Here is a 15,272-nt window from a genome sequence, read left to right as displayed (position 1 = left end):
CCAGCACACTGATCTGAAGCAGGGTTTTATGAAGAAAACTTAAGACCATTTGCTAACATCTGAGTTCAAAGACAAGGAGGGAATGAAAAGCCTTTTAAGGGGTATGCGTTTTTTTTAACAATAGTGTCCCAATATTTCAATGTACCAGAAAATTCTATTTAATGAAATTTAAAGGGCTTCCTAGAACGCTTCTACAACTTAAAAACACTGTTCACATCCAGGTGAAAAAAAAGCTTTATTTATTAAAATTATATTAATCCATTTAAAATATACCAGTTATATTTCTATAAGAGCATTAATACCAATGAATCATGTTATCAAGTAAATTGAAAGGCAGAAAAGCCATGACAAGTTAATATTGGTACACACACAAAAATATTCCTCAATCAGAGGCTCTGGCGCGCGGCTTCAGAATGCAATCATTACGCTGTAATCAGCCTTCAGCTGTGTCTTGATTGGAATACTCGGATCACTTCATTGCTATTCATCCGCATTTCCACGCACACCATGGGTGTCATTCTCCAGTGTAACAGCGTTCAGATTCCCCGGAGCTATGCGAGTCAGAGGTGGGCTTTGGGCTTCGTATTCCCAATGACTCCATCTGAGCACAGCTGCTTGATCTCATCTGGACTGAACCCAAACTCTCTAAGAACCTCTTCGGTGTGCTCTCCTACGAAAGAGTCCCTTTTGGTAGAAGGGACGCCTGGGGTTCTGGACAGCAGAGGTGCAGGGCGGGGGCTTGTGTGCTGCTCCTCGTCCGTGATAAATGAGGCGCGCTCCCTGTTGTGACTGTGGTGGACGGCCTCCTTAACCGACAGCACCGGGGTCACACAGGCGTCTGTCCCGTCAAAGATCTGGCACCACTCGGCCCTGGTCTTCTTTGCAAACACATCTGCAAATTTCTTCTTCATTTCCGGCCAATCAGCCATGCTCATCTGGGTGGGGAGCTCATCAGACTGGAGTCCAAGTCCTGAAGGGAAATGCAATGTCTTAGGTTATTAGGCTCCGGGCACAGCAATAATCAGCAAAGAGTCCACCATGACAACCTAAATCAGAGTTTCTCAAAGGACCGGCAAGGAAAAAACAAACCCGTTTGAAGCTGGAGCCAACGGCTGCAGTAGGCAGGGGTGGGAGCAGTGACAGCTCAAAACAAGCCCGTCATTGTCAAGAGTTTTTACTGACAACTTCAGAAAGGCAGTCTGTTTCCAATGATCTAGTTTCCAGAAATTGACATCTTCCCTGAGTAGATTTTTTTTTTAAAAGAAATATCCTCAGGATAGCATTATCTGTCTAGTTGAATTAAGGTAACATGACACTTTATATAAAAATAAAATTTTAAATGTTATACCTGACTATCACTGCTAACAAGAAAAGAGGCTCAGGATAAGTGGTAAGCACAGGGCTGTAGCTTTGTTAGTAATATTCCTTTCTCTTCACCTTAAACTAAAAGCTCAAAGGTTTTTAAGGTAGCCAAAGTCTAGGTGAAGGTTTTTAGACCTCACAGTGATGTGAAAATTTGCCAAACAACTATTATTTCTCATTGTCGGTGTTCAATAAATTATATGGGATATTCAACAGCTTATTATTTTTAAAAAGCCATGGGTTCGAGGAGTTTCCCAACTGTATAGTCTCATGTAAGTGTTCAGAGCCCATTAAGCTTCGCTGTTCAGCAGATGCATCCGATGCATCTTCGTGAGTTTGTCTACAACACTGCCCCAAGTGAAGGAAGAGCCACTTTACAATCTCACGTTCCTTCTTAAAAGTGAGGTTTTACAGCTGGGCGATGGAGTGCAAGCCCTTAATCTCAGCACTCGGGAGGCAGAGGCAGGCAGATCTCTGTGAGTTCGAGGCCAACCTGGTCTACAAGAGCTAGTTCCAGGACAGGCACCAAAAAAGATATAGAGAACCCCTGTCTCAAAACAAACAAACAAACAAACAAACAAAAAACAAAAACAAAAAAAAGTGAGATTTTACCTAGCTTAGCTGAGCACTAAGCTAACTGGGCAGACTTCAGTGATTACACTTACAAGTAAAACAGATTAAGTTAATGAAATTCATTAGAAACAACAAACCTGCAGAGGAACAGAATGCCATATTAATAAAGAGAAATGAACAGACTTCTAAGACACCACCAAATATATTTACAAAGGCATTAATAAGGTCATAAAAAGACAGGATAGAAAGGTCAGAAGAAAACAATTGAACAACTATCTTAAAAGTTTCAATATTTGATGAAAACCCCTAACCCACATGTGTAAGAAACTACTCATCAAAGAAGGAATTTAAACCACAGAGCATCACTGAGATTACAAGGCAAGTAGCCCAGGTAGACGGACTGGGAAGCTTAATGTGGCTAAAGACAGTAATAGCCTCACAGAACCCCAGTAATATCCTCAGATCAGAGCTTACCCTCAACAGAACCCCAGTCAAAATCTCAGCTATGGGTTGGAGAGATGGCTCAGTGGTCAAGTGTTGCCACAGAAGCAGGGAGACCTGATTTCAAATCCCTGGGACCCACATACAGCCACGGATTAGTGATATCTGGCTAATCCCGGAGCTCCTACAGTGAGATGAGAGGCCTGAGGATCCCTAGCTGTGTCAGCCAGTCTGGCATTTGCAGCAGCGAACAATGAGAGAGACTCTGTCTCAAGCAAGGTCTAAGGGCAACACTGGCCCCCAAGGCTGTCTTTTGAACTCCTCACAAGTGCCAATGCCCACACTGGCCCCCACAAATGCCACACTGCCCCCTACAAATGCCACACTGCCCCCCACAAATGCCCACACTGCCCCCCTACAAATGCCCACACTGCCCCCCTACAAATGCCCACACTGCCCTCCACAAATGCCCACACTGCCCCCCACAAATGCCCACACTGCTCCCCACAAATGCCCACACTGCCCCCCACAAATGCCCACACTGCCCCCACAAATGCCCACACTGCCCCCCACAAATGCACGTGCACACACATATCATGCACATAAGCACATTTAAAAAAATCAAATACCTTGTTTGCTGAAATTGACAAACTGATCCTAAAATTTACATGGAAATCCCAACAGCCAAGACAGTGCTGAAGAACACACACCTCTCAGTTTCGAACCTACTACGATAATCAAGACACAGCGACATAAAGACAGACAATGCAACAGAACTGAACGTTAGGAGTAGAGTACTCTCCTACCATGTGGGAAGACCTGTGCTCTAACCCAGTTCTGTCAAATGAAAAGAGGAGAAATAAACCCTACATGTATGGTCACCTGCCTTTAAGAAGGATGCAAATATTATTCTATGCAGAAAGAACTGTCTTTATTGGGGAAACTAGAGATCCCAATGCAAAAAAAAAAGGAGTTAAATCCTAACTCACCTTGACCATAGACATTAATTCAAACTGCACAAAGACGAAATGTGAGAACCATCCACCAACGCAGCCTTCATAAGAAACCCCGGGTGAGACTGAATAACTGGGAGTTTTCTGTACTAATTTCTGTGCACTGTTTACCAGAGGATAAGGGGAAATGTACCAAGACGGCTTTCAGTGAAGTTACTAGTGCTCAAGAGAACTGTGATTGTTTAAGAGTTCAGGCCGTGAGCTTTTTCACGGAAAATATCTTCCCTTTGAAATGTGGATGTTGATGAGAAACGACAGACTAAAATTTACTTAGCCATTTAAAGGTATTTTCTGTAGACAATACATATATTATATACACATGGCTGTTGTGTGATGTAAAGGCCTCCATGCTGTACCCTTGCTGCTTTTTCAGGGCTCTGTGGACAAGACATTATGCACTGACCACTGACCCTTCTTCATCTAGCATTACTTAGTCTAAAATTCTGAAGTAAGCCTTTAAACATAGTTTCAATTTCTGCTCTATAGTTTTATCGACTATACTTGAGTGTAAGTTAATACATATGATCATAAAATGCTTTGGGATGTCTATAAAGGCAACCAGGACAGGAACATACAGATCATATGTAGCAGTGTCCTGCATTTAGAGAGCCACTAACAAGGAAATAATGGTACTGCATCGGCTTTTTACACAACTGAAAAATCCCCAAACGGACATTAATTCCGCTTTTAAAGGACTGGCACCCATAAAGTGTTGTTCTTCAATGATGCTTGGAAGAACAGCATGTTTAAGTTCTTTTCTGTGACTAACTCAACACATGGGACTGTGGGGGGTGCGTCACTCAGCCCTCATTCGAGATGGTAATTAACAGACAGTAGACAGTGACCTCACTGTCTCTCAGCCTTGCATGGGATGGATGTCCTTATCAAATTTCTCCCCTCAAAGCTCAGGGGACAGTGCTAAAGGTGAAGCAGAAAGACTGTAAGAGCCGGGGGGGACTGGTGGTTCCAGCGAAAATGGCGTCTTCCAGATATGACAGGGTGATGCACATGTGAACTCACAGAGACTGTGACAGCAGGCGCAGGACCTGCAAAATTCGAACTGGACAAAATTCCAGCACTGAGAAGGGGAAGCCAACACAGGTCCCACCACCCTGAACCAAGAAGGTAAATCTGTGACTGATACCTGCTGGGAGAGGGAAAAGCAGTTTTCTCTAAGGAAGTGGCACTGGGTATATGAAGGACACTACAGGGCAAGTCCCATATCCAGGTGGGTAGTTGTCCAACACAAAACAAACTCGGTGGCGTGCGTGTGTGTGTGTGAGCATGTGTGTGCGTTGGTTTTTGTTAGTTTTGTTTTGTTTTTGAAACAAAAAAAGAACAAAAAGGTGGTTGGGAGAGATGGTACGGAGAAACAGAGAGGACTTGAGAGAGGGAAAAGAATATGATCAAAATATAAATATGCTGTATAAAAATTTTTAAATAGTAAAGTAATTTTTAAGTAATAAAAAAAAGACATACAAAATAAAGCGGAGAACAAATGAAGAAAGCGCTGAACCTGAGCCTCTAGTCTCTGCATGCGTTCACCTATGGTACCACGTCTGGCCTGGTGTTTCCATGCCTTCACATGCCTGTCTCTACTTCCTGAGTTGCTGGGATTACAGGCATCTGCTATCATGGTCAGTTTTACTTCAGAGTATATCTAAAACCACTTAATGAGCTGTAGTTGGACCTTTAAACTGAAACAGTTCACATAACGGAATAATTCCAGTCCAACTATTTCACAAGGGAAGAAGCCATCCCAAATTCCCCCAGATAGTGGGTGACATGCCACAAAGATAGGAACTCACAATAAAGGGAAATTTCCAAGGTATCAAGGGACAGTGACATTGTTCAGCTGAATCTCACTCACCAAAATCTCTCTGCGCTCAGGTGACTTTACTACACCTTAGTAAAGAGATATCCATCAAGGAACAGAAGCCAAGAGAACCAACATACCTCTTCCAGGGTAAGGAAGGTACATGAGGAGGATTCACATGCATCCAGTGTCATGAGCAGCTGAGGCATCAGCTCTCCCATTAAACGGATTGTTAATGTTCCTTAAGTCCTGAGTTATTTTATAGAGTAGTAAAATCATCTGTCGATTTAAGAAATTGACAGGGAAAATGCCCCCACAACACGTTGATGGCTATGGTTCCATTAACTAGAAAGTTGGACGTAAAAAGAGCAACAACAGAAAGACACCATGGAATTCAAAAGGTCTCACAATCAAGACCAAAGAACTCACAGCAAAGGAGGAACAGGAGGCTCCTTACCTTTGACCAGCAGTTGATAGAACTGAGGCTCTATTGCACCAACAGCCATGAACTCCCCGTCTGCTGTCTTGTAGGTTGTGTAGAAAGGGGACCCACCATCTAACAGGTTTTGTCCCCGAGGCTGGCCCCACAGCATCGTGTGCTGAGTCTTCCACAGGAAAGAACTTAAGTAGGCTGTTCCTTCCACCTTTGAAGAAGCAAGGCACTTTAGGTTGCAGATGCTTAGGGAAGTATAAAGGAAGGATGATTTAGGGTTTTGAATATTTATGTATCTGCCTATTTTACAAGGCATGGCAATTATATCTAACCATACGATTTCACTGATATTTCTGGAGGTTTCTTTGTGCTATTGAGGCTTCAGGGCAATTCTGGAGTGGACCTAGGGCCTTGCACAATTATATCTAACCATACGATTTCACTGATATTTCTGGAGGTTTCTTTGTGCTATTGGGGCTTGAGGGCAGTTCTGGAGTAGACCTAGGGCCTTGCACAAGCTCAGCAATTACTCTCCCCTAAGCTATGCCCTCAGCTCTCTGTTCATTTTTAACTTTGGACAAGGTCTCACTAAGTTGCTCAGGTTGACATGATTGCAGCCCAGTCACAGCTGCTATTCTCCTGCCTCACCTTCCTGAGCAGCTGGGTTACCTGTGCTATCTGGCCTTATAGTCTAAAAGTTTTAGAGTTCTAACGATGTCAGTGGCCCAGGAAGAGCCTCTTACCCTGAGGTTACCCACAGAGGGTTCCTTTCCAACAGTGAGCACGGAATTCCTCATCTGCTGGCCATGAAACAAATGCAAAACAGTCTTTGGATACAATCCAGTTTTCCCTTCCAGCTTAAACTCTCAGATGCACCGAATCATGGCAGTGGCATCTGTCATTGCCAAACACAGTCCTCCTATAGCCAAATGATGTGGGCTACTTATGCTCATGTAACCAGCCTAGCCACAGGCGATGCTTCTGTGGGGTTAGGTCAGCATTCTCATATTTGTATGAGGACATTCATGAATCGCACATGGATATACATATGCCCATAAGTATGTCACTGCTTTAACTGAACTTTATGTTTATCACTTAATGCTTTAATCCCAAGAAATCAGAGATCTAGCCACACTCATTACGAAAGCTTTTCCCTCTCCTTTTGCATAAATTTGAGCTCGTTATTAAAACACTCTAAAGGAAAACGACTGCTCTACACAGATCTTAATTTGGGCTTGCTTATTCCAAACCCACTACAAAAAGGGCCGGCTTTCTCCTCAGGCCTCACACCTGACAGACGGTTAGTGGAGCAAATACTAAGCAAACTGGGTTACCCGAACGGTGGCACTAGCAGTTCTCGTGGGAAGCTCAGAATACTGATCATCTGACTTTCATATTCAGGCCAAAGAGGGCGAAAAGTTTTCAGGTTCCAGACTGAACCAACCTTGTAACAAAGTCTTTCCGCTGGGCTTCCTTGTAAGCGAGACACACTTAGCATCACAGGAGGCCACAGGAAGAGACCTAGGGCCAGCGATCCTCATCGTATGGTGAGGCCCAAAAGTGGCTACCCCAGCACGTGTCTCCTTCTCGCTTTCTCACCTGCCACACAAGCTGCTCAGACAAGAGCCTAGGGCACAGGAAAAGGGCAGCCCCGACTACCACCACTGTCATCATGTGGGCCAGCAGTCCATAGGCAATGCACAATGCCAAGGTCAGGTGCACTCCAAACAGAGAGCAGATACAACAAAATCGACCTTTGCCACAGTTATCTTAACCACACAGGTTTTAGGGCAAAGCACTGTGAAAAAAAAAACAAAACCAGGCCCCATTTCACTTCAAGTCCTCTGGAACCAAGCATTCTGTTGCTCAACAAGGAGCTACTGGCCTGTAGGGAAAAGATATCTGGCTCACCTTAGTCAGTGTCTACAAATCTTACACGGCTGAGGACATGATAAATGAGGTTTACTCAACCCGTTGCCTTGAGTCATTAACCAACAATTATGATTGCCTAATGTAAGTATGAATTTCAAGGGAAGTTCGTACTTACTCGGACCGCACCGCTGTCTAATAATTAGGGAAGTCTAATTAGATACATTCTGATGAAAAGCGAAAGCATCTTCTACTTACAGTTAACTATAAACAGTCAATTACATGCAGCAAAGTATGATCCCCTATAACTCCTAAGGCCACATGTTTGTTCTTGGTCCATTCCTTTTGGACGGCATGCACTGTGGCCGCGGCGGGCAGTAGAGGAAAGCTTTTGAAAGCCTGTCTTGGGTTAAACTGTGCTGTGGTTCTGTCTCTGAATCTTTCTAGCCACCCTTCAAAGAAGAGTATCTGGAGCCTTCAAATTTTCAGTAGCCAATGGGAATGAGCCTATCGCCCTTGGGTTGTGCGGCTCCCAGAGAGGTAGCCACACGGCACTCAGTGATACAATATGAACTGTTTGCCGCTGTTGCTAGCTCATGTTGAGGCTGTGTAATGACAAGGCCAGGAGCCAGGGTTAAACAGTAAACCCTACATTATGCCTCCCAAAATACACAACAGAGGGACCAAAAGGACAAGATGAGCTGTGCCCATGACAGAATCACAAAAAATAGGCATAGTGCAGAGCTGGATATGATACACCCACGGGGAGAAGAAAGCAGTCAACCAAGGCTTCAAGGTGAGGAGGTGCAGTGGACATAGACTCTGTAAAGGTCACCTAGTGACCCAATCCAATTTACATTGCTCAATCATTAAAACCTGAGGTGCTCACAGGCCTTCCTTTGACCCTCTGGCCATTAGTGTTCTCTGGGCACTGTCTGACTTTGGTCTCCATGATGCTAGTCCCTTCTTGTTCTAGGCTTACCCTTCCTCCACCATTCTCTCTCCTCTTCTGCCTACACACTGCAGACAGAACAGCAGTTTGTCCCCTCCCCAAGGGACCATGGATGCTCCACTTCATTCCCAAATGACTGCAAATCTGTCACTAGTCCCTACTTGGGTATTCCCCCTGGACATCAAAAAGCTCCTTCAAGCTTTAAATGCACAAAACTAAATTCATTTTCCTGTAAGGGGCGGGGAGAGACAATCACAGATCCTTAGAGAGTCAACTGGGGGCACCGCTGACACACCACACAGCGATGAACTAACCCCCTAGCAACTCTGACAAGTTGACATGTTATTCCTTGACACGGTTGGAATGTGACCATCCAAGAGGCCTGCAGAGCTAGGAGGAAAGCAGCTGCCAGCCTGGGCTCTGCTGCTTCGTGCCATCAGAGGGCACAACAAAGGAGGGCGCAGGGTCTCCCAAGCTGCCCTCTGACCTCCAGATGTACTCTGACACACTCACACAAAACAATTAAATGAACGAATAGGTTTAAAGTGCTGGCACCATAGGCGGCTTCGAGATAGCATTCTAAAGCATACGGCGGGTGGGAGGGGGCATTTGAAAGAAAAAGATACCTTGTTAGGCATGGTGGCACACACCTTTAATTCCTGCATGCAGGAGACAGAGGTAGGTGGAACCCCATGAGTTCCAAGACAGCCAGGGCTGTCTCAAAAAGGGGAAAAAAACCCTCTTTGGTCCCTTGAATATTAAACTTTATTTATTCCTTGTCTTATTCGGAGAGTTTCTGAGGCAATCATACATCACAGGGCAGCCCCACCATCACCAGCCCACCACCCAGTTAAAACTCACCATGTTCGCATCAATGACCTGACCCTGGCCAGAACGTGTGCGTTCCAAGAGAGCGAGCACAATGCCCAGTGTGCACATGAGGCCACCACCACCAAAGTCAGCCAGGAGATTCAACGGTGGGTATGGGTTCTCCCCACTTTGGCCAATCTTTGACAGAACACCTGCGCCATGGACAACAAATTGAATGCCCCTTTTAAATAAACACACGAGCATCTTCGAGGGATAACCGATTTTTATAATCATCGACCTAAGTGAAAATGGTACACGGTGCTCTTCAAACTATGAATCCATTTGGCTTAACTTTTCCTCTGCTAAACTGTCCTAGAGTCAGGCGGGGTGGCACAGCCCTGCAAACCCCGCACTCAGGTGACTGAGGCAAGCAGATCTAGATTTTTAGCCTGGGCTATACAGCGAACTCCCCCAGCAAAATACATAAATGAGTAAAAACAAGAAAATCACTGCAACTGACATTTTTAATATCTTATTAAAGTTCTCACTAAGTTTAAGAGAAAAATTACTGTCAATTTGTTTCCTGGCTTTAAAGCAGTACAATATACTTTCATGTTTTATCAAAAGGAAATGTAAGAAAAATAGAGTCAGGCCATTCTAACACAAGTTCTCACAGGCATGGATTCCAATGGAGTGATGGAGAGACCTGAAAACTGTGGGCTTTTCACAGAAGTCTGAAATGGTGGCTCAAAAGGATTCTTGGTGAGGGAATGTAAGAATTAAGCTTCACCAACTTTCCCAAAATGTAGAACGGTCATCCATCTTATTACCTTGTTCCTCACCCCTCGTAGGTGCCTTTCTGAAAACTGACTTCCCAATCGTAGAAAACAGGTGTTACTAGTGATTATCACCCATCAAATGAGCTGTGGGGGGGGGGCACAGGTAAAGCTTTAAAATGACAGTTCTAGGAACTCAAATCAACCTGTTTTCAACAACCACGTTCTCTTTGCCAGTTCCAACAAGTATTTCTATCTTTACACTTTAAAGTTCTTGCTCATCAGGGCTGGGGGCTAGAGAGATGGCTCAGTCATTCAGAGTGTGTGCTGCTCTAGTTGAGGGCTCGTTCAGTGCCCAGCACTCACAACAGAGACCTGTGACCCTAGCTCCAGATGCTCCAGGACCCTTTTCTGGCGTCCAGAGGCATGTACGCTCACACTCATATATCCACATGCATACACACAATGAAAAAAATAACGAATAGTTTTTAAACCCTTGTCAATCAACGGAACTGCACTTTCTGATGTTGAAGCCAATCCCAAGGCTTTTCAAAAAGCAGTTCCCACATACCTGACAAAGCCAAATAGTTGATGTCATGGCCAGCTGCCTTGGAGAAACTTCCCGACTGGCCGAATCCACTCAGTCTGGCATAGATGAGCTTTGGGTTGTCTTTCAGTAGGGTTTCTGGCCCAAGCTGAAGCTTCTCCATGACACCTTTAGAGAAAAGTCATCAATTGTTTGGGGGGTTTTTGTTTTTAAAGAGAGCACGAGACAGGGATAATCCCTTCTACAGGGAAAACTAAGTGTGCTCATGCAAGTAACACTAACAAGAGTTGCTGTAATTTTGATTAAAGCTGTCATAATTAAGAGTCATTTGGACCACCCTCATCTTCAAATGGGGCACTCTAATGCTATGATATAATCCTAACTGTTACCGTTACTGTCCTCAGATATGCCTGTGAAGACTAAAAGTTTTTTTTAATTTATTTTATTTATTTATCATGTATACAATATTCTGTCTGTGTGTATGCCTGCAGGCTGGAAGAGGGCACCAGACCTCTTTACAGATGGTTGTGAGCCACCATGTGGTTGCCGGGAATTGAACTCAGGACCTTTGGAAGAGCAGGCAATGCTCTTAACCGCTGAGCCATCTTTGTTACATATAAATACACCTGGTGCCCCATCCCCACTCCGTTCATTGTCCATCTTCCACCAGGCAGTGTCACTAAGAGTGTTTAGCAAGAGTGGCTAAATCCGGGATCGATGGAAACACAGGTGCATGGGATACTCTGGACTAATAATACAGGAGGAAAAAACATTTTTAAAAGGATGGAGAAAGACTTGACTCGGTTTGTGACAGTTGCAAATGCCTGTGGACGGCCAGATGGGGGTGTACGTCACCAAGTATGCAAGTCTACAGCTCGAAAATGGTGTCTGCAGAGCATTCAAACAGTGTCTTTGCAAGGCCCAAAGTAAATGAAGTGATCTTGAAGTCGGAGTTTAGGAATATCATCATTCAGGGAAAGGTTAGCACGGACTGTGGATAGCTTTAGAGCACATAGGCATACCAACATGTCAAAGGGTCAGTGGCAATATTCCAATGAGTTAGAGTCTCAAACGGTTCAAGGCCCCCAGAGAATAAGGGCAGATGTAGAAGAGCTTTTAGGGTCCAAAAAAAAAAAATTAAGCAAATTAAAAGCCTAAGGAACCAGAGAGGCTCAGAGTAAAGAGCCAGGAGAGAAGGGCGAACTCGCGGCGCGGCTCACCGCAGCGGAAGGGCTCCAGCAGCACGTCCGCGCTTGCGCACATGCGCCGCAACACGGCGGCTCCGCGCGGCTGCTTCAGGTCCAGCACGAGCGAGCGCTTGCCCCGGGCCAGGAGGCTCACGTCCCACGCGGACCCCGGCCGGTCTACGCGCACCACCTGAGCTCCGAAGTCCGCCAGCATCATCCCGCAGAACGGCCCGGGGGCCAGGCCCGCCAGCTCCAAAACCCTGATGCCACGCAGCACCATGGCCAGTCCCGCGGCGACAGCCGAGCGCCCCGGAGGCCCACCCGCCCTGTATCATCTCTGACCCCGCACCCCGCCTCCCTCACGCGCCTGCGCGGGGGCGCCCGAGAGGCTCTGCGCTTGCGCACTTCCCGCCTACCCGCGGTAGACCCAGGCTAAACTTTAGCCTGTGGTTTCATTTAATGGTTTAATTCGGGTGCCAATGTTAAGTCCTTGACCTTGAACTCTGGCTTCTGCCAAACCTATCTGGAATCCCTGCTCCCATCCCCCATAAGTGACTAAAGGTACTTTAAGCCCTTCATTATTTAGAGCAATATAAGAAGGCAAGCACATATCCTTCCATACGCCACAGGGTGTCTCCCTTGCTGTCCTGAAAACTGTTTCTTTCCAATAACAGTTTGAAAACCCCTCCTAGACACCCTAAGATTTAAAGGGAAGGCCTGGGGGTGTAGTTCAGTTGGTAGACTGAGTGCCTAGCATGCATAAAGACCAGCGCCGCTTAAAATACCCGTGGTGTGGATGGACTCTTATAACCCCAGCATTTAGGAGTCTGGGATATCAGAAGTATTGTTCAACCGGGGCTGAGTGAGAGCCTTAAAAATGGTTGTGGTTTGTCAGCTGTCGGTTTTATGGACAACTACAAGTTCGAGTTAGAAACTCTTTTTTCAACCTTTAAAAAAGTACGACAAACAATCAAATACTCTACCCACATTTACGGGTCGTATTACCAGTAGTGGTGGAGACTGCGTGCAGGTGGCCAAATGCAGTTTCTAAGAGCTCTAGGAAACTGCATAAAGCGAGAGAGACACAAATTCTATAAAACTCTGGCACCTATTCTTAACAAGTGAGGCAGATAAGAAAAGCAAAGGTGAAATGCTACATAATTGTAGCCAAAACTCTTTTAACCAGCTGCTGAATTTTAAGATACTTCTGGTCAGGGGGATATGTGCTCTCCCAGAGTGAGCTGCCTCCTGCCTAGGGCAGGCATCCTCTGCACGATCTCCAATGCTCCCCTCTGGTCAGTTGTTGTTTTGCGTGTCTACCTTTGTTCCAACTTAAAGTTTCCTATTATCGCCGCTTACTTTCTGTGCATTTTGAAAAACTGGAAAGGAAAGAGAAAATTGCAAACCCTGGTATGGCTGGCTTCCACACCGAGATAGCAGCATTTTATTGGAGTTGCTTCTGTTCTGTTTTTCTGAAAAACCTGGTACAGATGTGGCTTGAGCTTACATACAGAATCATAGTCACGTGAATTGAAGGTCTTAACAAGTACCATACTTTACAAATCATTTCAAAGTACTGAGTTATTCAGAGGCCCAGACAATGTACTAAGAAATCGCAACCCTCCAGATCTTTCCTCTGGCACAAACTGTCTTCACAAAGTTAATCAGAGGAAACAATAATCTAAAATTTTTGGTATGGTGTCAAACAGCTGTCATCGCAGCACTTAGGAAGTAGAAGCAGAACTATCAGAAATTCAAAGTCATCCTTGACTATATATAGCATGTTCAAAGCCAGCCTGGGCTACATGAGACCCTGTTTCAAATCAACCACAACAACAATAAATAAACAAATAAAATATAGATGCAAACAAAAAACCTACTAAATCAAAAAGATTAAATATTTAAGAAGCATTATTTTATACTTTTTTTTATTGGTATGGATGTTTTGCCTGCATGCATGTCTGTGCACCATGGGCAAGCCTGGTACCTGCAGGGCCAGAAAAGGGTGCTGTATCTGAGGATACAACAGTTCCCTGAGAGAACTGGAGTTACTGGTGGCTGTAAGGTGCCACATAAGCACTAGGTATCAAACCTCTAAAAACAAAAAAATAAAACAACAACAACAAAAAAACCCTCTTTGTGGGAGCCTAGAGGGTTTTTTGTTTGTTTGTTTGTTTTTTGTTTGTTTGGTTTTTTTTGTTTTTTTGTTTTTTTTTGTTTTTGTTTTTTTAGCAAATGGGAATTCTCTGTTGGGTCAAGATAGGAAAATATGTAGAAAACTTGTCAAATGATGTGTCTTATTACTGTGTTTGAAAATAAAAGTGTAAGTCTACGGTTGTTGGTTAGTCATAGAGTGTTCATGCTTAAGGTGATGGGCTTGAAACCCTAAACAATGAAACAATAATAAAGCCACAAATGCATACAGAAAAGGATCTGGCCCCTTGCGGTCTGTGGCTGTTGGAATCTGCCTCACACCATGTTCCCACTTACTTTTAGCCTACTGTCCTCTGTTGAAAACTCAGAGAAGGCAGACGGAATGGCTGAGTAGCACGTATCTTGCAATGGGTAGATGTTTACCAGCTGTAGCCTTGTCCTTTGGGATTTACATTCTCATTGGAATACACATTTATTTTGGTTTAACTTTACTTTTTTTTTCCAGTCATGGGATTGAGCCTAGTGCCTTGTCTATGCTAGGTAAGCACTCTACCTGGGCTATATCTCTAGCCCTGTTTATTTTCTAGATTGATTCAGGATCTTGCCAAGTTGCCCAAGCAGTATGGAACTTGTGATCCTCCTGCCTCAGACTGACAAGTAACTGGGATTACAGACTTACACAATTCAGTATTGCTTTTTTATTTAGACTTCAACTCTTTCTCATAATGCACTCCCTTATTTTTTTTACTATTTCAAATAATGCAAATAGCATCTGAGAATGTTCTTAATACATAAGCTCAAATCCTAGAAGACTGCATGTGTGTGCAAGTGCACATTGAGTGTGAATATTTATTTCCATATATGCTTATGAAGTTTTTCTTGCAGCAGTTTTACCTAAGGATAACTCAAAATCTTCTTCCAAAACACTTTCTAGGTTAGTGGGTACTCTTTTTCCTCCATACACTTAGTAGTATGTATGTTGATGGAATTTTTCTTATAAACACATTCATGAGTGTGTTTTTTCCCCATTGTACTTATTCACTTACGGTTGTGGCTTTAACTTACGCAGTTTGAAGTCGAGCATCAAATCTGGCCCCAGCTTTTTCCTCCTTCACACTGCCACAGGCAGATGTTACTGTCATCCTAGCAGCCTTGCTATGTGATTTTGTTCTCTCTTTCCTTTTTAAACACAGAGCTTTCCCCTTTTCACTCAAGGGGAGCGCTTCATGGCTTCTCTGTGGCATGCCCAGCTTGTCAATAGCACGGCTTTGTGTTTATTGCCATCATTGAGCAAAATAGGTGTTTCTTGAACCCAGGAGCTGAGATGTGAGATGATAAC

The 15,272-nt window shown here is 44.3% G+C and overlaps 1 protein-coding gene across 1 annotated transcript; it reads right to left on the bottom strand.

Annotated features, from left to right (window-relative positions):
* Positions 1-216: 216 nt before the first annotated feature.
* Positions 217-12,102, bottom strand: Amacr (alpha-methylacyl-CoA racemase). Its single transcript, XM_005356631.2, has 5 exons — positions 11,813-12,102; positions 10,617-10,760; positions 9,321-9,481; positions 5,663-5,849; positions 217-970 (listed from the first exon to the last, which is right to left on the bottom strand). Exons 1-5 carry the CDS (start codon positions 12,057-12,059, stop codon positions 561-563), a joined length of 1,149 nt encoding a protein of 382 aa, XP_005356688.1. The 5' UTR covers positions 12,060-12,102; the 3' UTR covers positions 217-560.
* Between the last annotated feature and the right edge of the window lie 3,170 nt (positions 12,103-15,272).

The sequence above is a fragment of the Microtus ochrogaster genome, chromosome 19 (genome assembly GCF_000317375.1).
Source record: "Microtus ochrogaster isolate Prairie Vole_2 chromosome 19, MicOch1.0, whole genome shotgun sequence".
In the NCBI taxonomy this organism is placed as follows: Eukaryota; Metazoa; Chordata; class Mammalia; order Rodentia; family Cricetidae; genus Microtus; species Microtus ochrogaster.
Note: the sequence above shows the minus strand (reverse complement) of the source record. Positions and strands in the feature narration are given on the sequence as shown.